The sequence below is a fragment of the Zerene cesonia genome, chromosome 16 (genome assembly GCF_012273895.1).
Source record: "Zerene cesonia ecotype Mississippi chromosome 16, Zerene_cesonia_1.1, whole genome shotgun sequence".
NCBI classification, from domain to species: domain Eukaryota; kingdom Metazoa; phylum Arthropoda; class Insecta; order Lepidoptera; family Pieridae; genus Zerene; species Zerene cesonia.
In genome coordinates, this window is record NC_052117.1 from 7,425,714 (window position 1) to 7,437,221 (window position 11,508).

Consider the following 11,508-nt stretch of genomic DNA (forward strand, 5'->3'; position numbering starts at 1 on the left):
ATGCTTGCTTTTCTTATCTTTTCCAGTATTTTACCTTATTATTCTCTTAACCCTTTACCCGTTTTGAAGATGGAAAGCCATTTGTAGATGCGTAAGGCCTCTACGAATTTTTTGAATCTTGATTTGGATCGTATGCATGTCATGATAGAGAGCTAAGTTTTCAAGACATTAGCAAGCAAAAACAGCAGCAATTCAATGAAAGTCTATAAAACTACAATAAAATACTAATGAACAATATTAATAAATTCAATACTCATGCAGTTATTATAAAATTGAATCCAGTTGACATAAAAGTGACACAGACCAAGTGACACAGAGTTGATTTATTTTAACACCCGAAGGAATTACTTAGGTACGACATATCGTGAAGTGTAAAAATACTTCGATACTGTCATTAAATTTTCTTCCCGCGGTATTTTGCACGCGTATTTTTTATTGGATACCTGAACATATTCCTGTGTAGTTTGTACTCCCGTTACTGACTGAAATATAATCTTGCTATTGTGCCAGTGAAAATGAAATACATTCAAATGGGCTTTGTTCCTCTTTAAAGATAGATAGCATAAAGATAGCATGCTCGTGTATTTACAATGAATGAATGTACTGTTTAAAATTGTCTTACACGATTTAACCTATCAGATATTAATAAGAGCCTTCATCAACTTATCTAAGAAGATATTAAAGTAAACAATAATTAAAATAAATAATAACTAATACATGGATCATATGTATTATAGTGAAAAATTCGTAATATTTCATTACTGCGTCCAGCCGCCATGTTCTTTGTGGATTAATATAAGTGTAGATATTGCTCAGAGGCAATACGTTTCCAACAATATAAAGGATGAAAATACAAGCAAAACGTCGATTTTCACAGCTGGTTGGTTCATGAAAGCTCAGAATCCAAAGGCGGGCTAACTAACTTTGACGCTGCGTTTGAACATGGCCGCTTGCAAACAATGTTTCTGGATTCCATTTCATTATAACATCATTTCGTTTGTTTTATGGCTCCTGTTAAATTGTTATCTGAATCTATGATGCTGTTTAAGAAGTACACGGCCATGTGCACTGCGAAATTGAAACGTGTTGTATGTGTTATAAGACTGAATATAGATTCTGAAAAGTCACGGTATTTGCTAAAAGAATGCGTGCAGTTGTTCTGCCGTAGCCTGAAACACCCGCATCACATACTGATAAAATAATGTACTGTATAAATCGGTCAAAAGTCTTAAAATCATTTAAAAAGTCTTTAATTTCTAGTTATAGTAAATTGTAAGTTGATCTTATACTAACATAACTCGTCCGTAAGACGCAGGGTATTCCCGTGGGCCTAACCGTGTTCCCGTTGACAGCTTTAGTGCTTGCCAGTGTGCTAGGGTAAAATATCATTCACATCTGTGTTCCGAGGTAGCTCGGTTGTGAATCTTAATGGAATTAATTGGAATGGTCGGAGGATGAACCCCTTTTCAGACATTTTATTGCATTTTGTGGCTATAAGACATAAAGTAGGTCATGCCGAGTTTATAAATAGCATTAGGTTAGACTTTTTCACCAACCAATGTTTTAAAGTCAAACACTGAAATGTACGCGCAAAACTCCCGAAAGATGCACTTAACTGTAATTATTTATTGTGAGTAAATTTTTATAGAAAACACAACCCTACTAGAGCAGTAGAAGTAGAAGGTTGCTATATTTATAAATACATCTCATGAGATTTAGGTGATGCTCTTTCGATTTATATAAGCTAGTAATTAAGTTTTCAAAACTATTCCATCCAATACAGCTCAAAAAGTATTAATAGCATTTTATTACTAAGTCTCTATCGTTAATTCTTTTTACGTAAGAAAAATACATTAAAATTTCTTTAAAATAAAATTTATATTGATTCGATTAAATAACTGTCTTATTGCTCTTATAAATAGTATATGCAAACAAATAAATTAAACCTGGCAATTCTAACCAAGATAATAACATAAACTTATGAATTATTGTATTGTAACCGATTCTTGATAAATGTGCAAATTAAATCTCTCCATTTAAAGTGGCCAAAATGGAGTCTAAAGGAGTCGTACACATATAAACATACAAAGGTAGAGCTAGTAAATAAAATGCGGCTTAGTATAAGATTCCGACCAAATATGACACGAATTCAGAAGATTTATAACTTTTGGGACATAATCTCGTGTCAATCTACATTCTAGAATATTCCATAGTATACGTATAATGTAAGAGATACCATTCGACTCGCCTACTCGAAATGCTAGCGGCGCGCGCGGGATTATTATAATCGGATAATGCTATGAACAAGAGTACCTTGAGAATAAGGTATCCGCATCATAACGAGCTTGGCTGAATGTATTATTTATTTTATTTCCGAATGTATAAAGCCCTTATTATAACTTTAATTTGAGGAGCATCGTCTAAGTTAATAAACGACTCTTTGTGTTACACTTTCTTTGGTTGTGTTTAAGTTAGAGTAATTTGTATATTTACAAAACTTTTTGAAATAATGGGTTATAGAATGGGTCCACTTCGGATTCGCTCGTTGTAAAACACACAGATATCACGTAAATAATTAATGATGAGGGAACTTTTGAAATCGGTCCACAAGATCTTGAGATCAGCGCGTTCAAACAAACTCTATTCTATATTATAGCATATCTATTTGTTAGTCTAGTGGTAAGCATGTATAAAAACAAACGGGAAGATTCCAAGTTGATGATGAAGGGTATATTTGGATGTTTTAAATGAAAGTTGCAATCTAGAGACTGTTTCTATAAAGGTTAACAGTAGGAAAGTTTATATGAATTAAGCAATTTTGAACGAATGTTTCTGATCACTGCTTTTATGTTTGTAAATGTTTCACGCAAAAATTGAGCGGATCTGAATAAAATATGTGATATAGTTAAATAAAATTCCATCAAGATATAAATATTTCATATTGATACTATATGCAAAGGTCTGGAATTGCAGTAAACGTGGCAGCTTTTTGTAGAAAAAGATACTGTTATAGATACTAAAATTATACTGCGAATGAGGTATTCAATTATTCATTAAAATAATGCCCCATCACAATTCTTTACTATCTCTTTCAACCAAAATCAATTCCTGTAAATGCAAACACAAATAGTTATACGATTAATGGTTATACTGACCGAACCGGAACTGTTAAGTAGATAGTCAATACCGAGGTATGCTTAGACAAATACACGCGGGTGTTTACTCTCAACTTGTAACATGTACCCTCCAGTAAACAGGCCACTGCTTATGAAGATTATAGGCCATGGGCTACCGTAATGTGGTGAATAACTGGTTCCTATGTACTCCTGTATATTGTTGACTAGCTTTTGTGAGTGGCTTCGCACGCATTGAATTTAACTCGTTTAATAGATGTTATTATACATAAAAACCTTCCTATTGAATCATCATCTCTTTCTATTAAAAAACCCTATCAAAATCCGTTGTGCAGTTTTAAAGGTATTCCCATATCCCCCATATTCTTCCATACCCTTCCCAGTCCATTTCTTAGTTCCCCTCGTCAATCCTTTCTTAATCCCTTTCCAATTTGAAGTCGGCAATCCATTAAAAATGTCATTGCAATGAGCAATCCATAGGCGTAAGGTCTGCAATTGACCTTACTCTTCTCCAAACGTTCATGTGCGGTGGACGCGCTTACCATCAGACGACCCACCAGCTCCATTGCCGATGATGGCATAAAGAAACCTCTTTTGAATCAATTTATTTTTGGCAGTCGGGGTTTTCGTACATAATGCTTTTGTTTGGGTTTTTCTGTTTAGTGTTTTTAATGATAATTTTACGACATTATGAGAAAATACTCAATTGAGATAGTAATTTATGAAATGTCACTACAATAATAACAACGATATATTCATACATGTAACATAATCCGTCTAACGGTTTAGACTTTAGGCTGTATGGTGAGCCAAAAATATTAACATGAATATTAACATGCATAGTCACATATTATACCATAAATACATCCGTACATCCGACATCGTGTTTCAAATTATTATTGCAACATTGAACAAAAGTCAATGAACGTGCAAAGAACCTAAATATCCAGAAGATATACGTTACACTTTGGGCAAATTAAGTAAAACTTTAGCCGAAGCAGCGCTGAAAGCAGTCGCTAAAACCAAAATCAGTTACAGTAAGGTATATAATTTCTTAATTAATTCTGTGCCGGCACGCACGATTCCTTACATAGAGCAAAAAGATCTTAATTAATTTTCGGAGTTCCGCAATGAAGTAACTCGAGAGTCGAGACTGAAGATAATTAATCTTTGTGACGAATACCTACACTATTTCCCTGACTTGGGACCGTCTTTATCTCAGTTTTTGTGTGTCATCTATGAATTCATATTAATACGTCCATTCATTATTGAAGACTACGCTCGCATTAAGAAAATTATTCGAGAAGATCCGTAAGATCTGAATATTACAAATGTGTATTATGTAAGAGAGAGTGGGTGTAATGACCATTGCTAGAAGTTGTGTGCTTTTTAATCTACATTTAGTCTATTGTAGTCTCTTATCGACTGTTAGATGCCTGATACTGACGATTAAAATAAATAACGAAATATACAAGAAAATTTAAAAGCTACAAATAAAAATCTAATGTATAATCTAATCTAATCTTAATCAAGAAACGCCTTCTAGGTACACTGATCGAGCTCGAGCGAGGCGAGGGGTCCTGGTTTCAATTCTCTGAGGAGACCAACAAAAAAAACAAATATTCTCGTCCAACAAGCCTACCTCTCCGTAAAAAAAATCATTGATGCTGTTACATCAAAACAATGCATTTGCTCCATTTCACGTCAAGTTGTTAAACCAATAATAAATATAGCTATTTAACTATATTTTTTTGCAAAATTCTTGGATTTTGTTCCTAATTAATTTTCTTTTAAGCAACAAATGAATGCCTACAGTTTTGATAGAAATTGTTTCTGAGAAATATTAAGAAAATCTAATAATTTATGTTCTTTACAATTAAGGTTAATTTTCTGCGGGCTTTAAAATATTTCTTATAACACGGTTCCGATAAAGAGATATTTTTTGCAAAGCTTATTATAAAAGGAGCATTATTTTTCATTGCAGACCTTCCTCAACAGGGTTAAAAATAGATGAACGTTGTTTTTCCCAGACGAGGCTGTGAAATCATTATTTGCAAAGTTTATTTTAATGCATCTTTTATAAGCTAACAGGCTAATGAAAAAACAAAAAAGCTGTACATCTTTAGGAAAATTAGTTGGCACATAAAACTTTTAACGCAGAGCGAATGGAGTCTATAGATTTGTTACATCGACAACTTTCGAATATTTCAAAAACTTCGTCCGTGATATCAAAAAGTTTCGCTGAGCCACGGCTGATGTAGGATATATATAATTTTATAAGGGCTGATTTAAACTAGACGAGCGAATGTTCTTCCTGTCCATAATTACCACCTTGAGCTGTCTTTCGTCATTCAATCTCCATTTGCAAAGATGCTATGGAATTTTCTAAGAAAGCTCGGTCGACTGATGCAAACGGTACTAGAGTGAATGGTACTATGAACATCATTGCGTGTTTGGTACTGTTTAATGTAGAAAACAAATCGTGACGTTCCTATAAGTACAGTAACATAGCGTATAAAACTAGATTCTTTTGAGCAGGAGACACATAGCAATGTTATGCTCTGAGATCACAATCTATATTATATTTCGTAACATTTCTGTATTAAATAAGAAAGTAATTACAACGAATTTATTATTGTAATTAAATTATTTTTAAACCAAAGAAGGATGAATATATCTGTCAGCTACGATATTATAAGGGTGATAGAAGGATCGTCTGTAACAATGCATGTATGTAGTGAAACAATTATGAAATAATACAGGGGATGGCATCTTTCTTTGATATGTTTTTATGGTAAAAAATATTATGATTAATTTCTTATTAAATAACATTCATTAAGCGCGTGAGGTGTGTCTGTCGAATGCCATTTCACAATTTTAAGGTTTTACTGCAATAGATTTGATCTAACTGTTTTTACAATGTTACGGAAACATAAAATGCATTGATTGCATTTTCGGGACATTGTTCAAAAATTATTCGTCCAGTGAATTGTAAAAATTAAACACTGTTCGACCATCAATTTACTCATTAAAATGGCGAGTATTTACATTGTAAATGAATGCTATTCGTTATTTATGGAGAAGAATTCAATATAATTAACAGTTGTTTACGTTATTAATTATCAAAACTTTAATTATTTGAAATGACGGTTTTAGATCCTAGTGGCTTTAGATTTATTTCAGTTTTTCGGTGGATTCTCAAGAAGATGCATGTGAAAAAAATATAAAATCTATAAATATTAGGTAGTAAATATATTATGCATGTTTGTATCCAAAAGAATTAAAACATTGCCAACTACACAGGATATCCTAACATAATAGAAAATAGGACTTAGTCAATGTTTTATTCCAGCTAATGTTTTACGGATCACGATGTTACCAAAATAATATCAATAAAGACCTTCAATGTATACACGTTTATATTTACCCTTAACTTGTCAGCATACTAAACGAAAAGTACATCCTTACTCACCATATTTCTATTAAATAATCTTAAAGTATACCAGAAACATTAAGCTTGTATGAAAGTAAGCATCAGCCATCAAACATGTATGAGATTACTGCAGTACGTAGTGGAAGCAGGGGAAGTTCGATTGAGTTTACCGCCACTAAGACATCTTGGAGTTAAGCTTCGGGTTTCAGGACAAAGGTGACAAAAACAATATATAGAAACTTTATGATACCCGGACTATTTAGTATGTCATTGTGGAAATGCATTCTAGAGAATATTTTTATTAGTATAGTTTGTTTAATTAAATAGATGCTCTCAATTTTTGTGGTTATTGTTTATGTTGAATTAATGCTAGACTTAGGGATCTGATATACTTATAGTTATCATTTATTGTGTTTTAAATTTAAATGGATGAGCAGTTTTAACAAGTATTATTTTGACCAATCATAAATAAATAATTGACTGAACTAAACACATTTATCTACTAAATTTTATACATGGACAATAAAATAGTAATTCGTGCTGTATGTTGTAGTTGAGCACGCTTCGGCACGAATTGGGCCAGCTCGCACCGGGGAAGTACGACACCCCCATAGAACACCGGCGTGAAATAGCATACTGATGTGTTTCGGTTGGTCTGTGGGGGAGCAGGAGGCCCATGTCCTTTTCCTTACACTTCCCAGTCCTTTCCTTATTTACATAAAAACATTTTTGACAATTGTACGCCACAGATCACAGTTAACAATTCATATAATGTAATACCTACCTTATAACCTGTGAATGACAACAAATAATGTTGAATTTGAATTTGAATACTTTTAACCAACGTTCCCAAAAATGATGGAGTTTCGATTGTATTTTTGTTTTGTTTTTATTACTTGTTCACCCCGGGGGTTGATCCCGATTGACGTGATTCTCTTTGTGTTTTTATAGGAAATTGACCCATTATAGGATTTGGAGTGGTACATCCCTCCATCCCCAGGAAAAGATTTATTTCATTTTTGATAATGTGCGTTTACATAACAATATCGGGTGTCCATTGCTTGTCAAACATGGGCAAAATAATAGAATATCTATGCCTAAGTTTCAATGACACGCTGTCATTTTTATGACAGTAAATAAAGGGACGTTTTATTTAAATTTTTTGTATTAAAGCTATAGGAATTATGTTTAAATACATTGTTTGAAGAAGTAGATAGAGAAAGATGATAATTTGCGCAGACATGAGACCCTTGGATCCAGACGAGTTAGCATTTAGGCGTCGGGCGCTGAGAGACGCTGTTATATGCATAGGATGGATCAAACTCGTGAGTATATATGAATAACTAGTAAACACACTGATACTAATACTAACAGTAAGTAGACAGTAGTTCAGACGTGGTGGCTAAGTGGTGAGGACCTAGTACTTACATTAAAAAGTCGGGGGTTCGAGACAATTTGTTTTTCATTTATCTGCGCATTATTTACATCAACAGTAAAGAATAAATAAGGATACTGCAGTGGGAACATATAGCATATACATATATATACACATTTATTTACCAGAAACCAGAAAAAAATATGATTTCCAGAAACAAATAATAACATTTCAATCGTTTAGTTTGATAAAGGCATACACGAAAGAGAATACCGTATGCAGAGCATTAATTTCATATCGAAATCATTCACATTATGTTCAATTCATTAAAAAATTCTCAAAAATATAAATTCGTTTGATAACCGATACGTTGCGAACACTGCACATTTCGTTTTATTAAATTACCACTCATTTAATTTATTTCGATAACTGAGTTTTTAATTATTTGTGTTTATATTTTTTAATTTATTTATTTTAAGAATATATTGCCCTATTAATAATAAATCTAGAATAAAATGGCGATAAATCAACATTGGTAAACGTAATTCATCATTGGTTATTTAACATTTAAATCTAATCAAGCGTCATCGAAAACACAAAGCGATTATATTTCCACAATGAATGTGGGTAGCTAAATAATTCGAAATCATTATGTAAATAATTGAAGTAGCATTAGCGTTTTCCAAATCTAATCAGCCGGTACCTGATCAAATGTATTTGTTATTATCCACAGTTCGAATAGTATGGAATTCGAGAACATTCAATCGTTGTTATTTTTATTCTCTTGTAATTTTAAAATCTCTAAATGTTTACGAGCTAGGTGATTGTTTACCATTAGGCGAACCACCAGCTCGGTTGCCCGCTATAACATAAAAATGAATATTTTCAGATATCAACAATCTGTTACATTATATTATACTTTCTCGTCGCAGCGAATAGCAAGGGGCGAATGTCTGAGGTTATACAAATAATGATTCTGGCAATTATACCGCCGTTAGTTCTTAATGGAGTTTTGCTGTTCCTAGGCGCTTTAGAGGTAAGTAAAAAGTTTAATGTTAGTTAATTGGAGATGCAGATAGTTTCAAAGGACTGCATTAATGGAGGGAATTGCTAAATTTCAAAAGTTTGTACATATTACCGACGGTGTGTTAGAATTTTGATTTGCGAAATATTGAGTTGTGATTTACTCGTATCATATGAATGGCTGCTTTTACACACAAAAAGAAATTATAAATTTCGCATTTAAAATTTTTCCTTACATATGTCATTACATCTAAGTATGGGTCATTGACAAAAACTATTTACACTTTGGCATAAAATATATTAGTAATTTAAAATAGTTTATCTTTTAACTTTCTATGTAGGGAGCGTAAAGATGCACTGTCCAAATTGTAATTTATTGTCTTTCCAAGAATGTAGTAACAAAATGTAGGTAATTTTACATATTCATAACACTATTTCTCTATTTATTTGTATGTTTCGGCATAAACCATATCGTCAGTCTATGTCTTCATACAATAAATGGTCTCAAACTCAACCTGATCAATGATCACATTGTACGTGCGTGTTCTAGGAAAAGGCGATAGCTCTCGAAGTGGCGCTATGGATGTGTCTAATCATCGCCTCGTACAACACAGTGCTCGGCGTCACCGGCGGCGTCTACTTCATCCGCACCGGTCACTTCACAATGCACTTTATGTTGGCGGTCGTGTTTGGAATGCTGGCCCTATCCTTGTGCAGTAAGTGGAGAATTCTGGGGCAACATTAGCGGGCTTGTAGGCGAATATTCGTGTGGACGCGATGAGTGTGGCCAGGTTAATACTTGCAAATCGTTTTACGTATAATTGTGGAAGTCGAGCACGCTTCGACACAACTCGGCCAGTTCGCACTGGTATGTACTGCACCACCACTGAAAATTGGCGTGAAATAGTAGCATGTTACTGTGTCCCATTTCATGAGTAGGGGACAAGAAGACATGGATTTCCTTTTGACATGGGTGCCGTCGTCAGAATTGGATCTTATTAAAATGGGAACACACGAGAAGCGCCACCTTTCGAATAAATAAAGAAACATTAATCGGTTCACTCAGTCGTCTAAAGTAGACATGTACATCACGAAAGCCCATACACTAATCTTCGCGCGCAAATGTTGCCCCAGCTGTATTGGTGAAAGTGGTTTGCTTATGAAGAGCTTTATTGGTGTGTTAGAAGGATTAATTTTGAACATAGCTGAGATGAATAAGTACGTATTGTAGTATGTGCCTTGTATGTGTTGCCATAATATTAATTACTGTTGGCATTATATAAATTTCCACTAGTGGGCAGTCGTTATTTCAGTAAGCATGAAAAAGAAATCTTATTTTAAATTTTTTTCTTGGATATTTTATGTGAGACACTTTCTTTAATCTGTGGGTATTTATTATGTATGACAACTATAAGCGATAAATTATTACGTGATCCACTATTCAAATTGAATATTCTTGCATCAAGTTCCAGTAGTCGCTTATTGAATTATTGAGTAACTGGTGCATCAAGATTAAGATTCACTAGTTTCACTGAACGTAGAAATTAAGACCATATACCTCGTAGTCAGGTATAAACTATCTACTGACCAAAGGACACTGTCCCCGCTTTCAGTGAACGAAATATGTCTAGACGCAATAATTCCACAAACTCGAAACTTTTATTAAAAGAAGCATTGAATACAATTTTTATATTTTCTTTTCAGCCGTCATATGCCACGACGTTCTAATAATTTTCTCGTACAAAAGGCTCCTGCAGTCCTTATGACACACTCAGATGTTTGAAAATCCTTTCACATATTCTTTCAATAAACACTCATAAATATGTTGGTTTTAATTAATAATCGTCCGGCCAGCTACTTTAATAAGCTCTTCATATCAATATTGTACAGTTAAATACAGATACGATTCAAAGTAATTAAACGTGCATAAATCATTTCACACGACAGAATCACAATAAAGGGGATAAGGTTAATTGCCTTGATGTATGATGGGATAAAAATATACATTATTTGAATTTAAAATTGCGCCAACGTACCCGTCTAAATAGCCTCTTTGACAGAAAGGACTTAATAAAATACAAATATTATGTTTTATTTCATAAAGGAAATAAAGTGAAATGATTTTTGTGCTAAATTTAATGCTGTTAGGTATATAATCCAAGTTTCTACTTTGTTATAAATTCGGAAGGTTATGCATGTGAAATAACAACGATTTTTGCCAGACATTAAAATAAAGATTATTTAAATAAGTCTGGCAGACATTAAAATAAGCCTGGTTCTGTCTTGTGAATGATTGATGATTCTAAAAAACTTGACATACAATTGCAATTGAAAAATTCTTGTAAAATGTACTGTATATAGCAGAGGTGGCAACTTCTAGAATTAATGGTTGTCTATAACGAAGTATCCCCTAAAAACGGTAAAATAACTAAAAACAACTCGACTCTGCATTTTTTAATTGTACCTCAAAATGAAAATATACTAAACATGTTCTCAGTATAAGAGTCCTTTGTTAATTAAGAATAAAATTATTTTAATAAAGA

At 33.2% G+C, this 11,508-nt stretch overlaps 1 protein-coding gene across 1 annotated transcript; it reads left to right on the forward strand.

Moving 5' to 3' along the window:
* LOC119833073 lies at nt 1-10,731 on the forward strand. The gene is made up of 5 exons (XM_038356946.1): nt 1-25; nt 7,807-7,892; nt 8,832-8,978; nt 9,516-9,681; nt 10,670-10,731. Exons 1-5 carry the CDS (start codon nt 1-3, stop codon nt 10,729-10,731), a joined length of 486 nt encoding a protein of 161 aa, XP_038212874.1.
* The last annotated feature ends 777 nt before the right edge of the window (nt 10,732-11,508 follow it).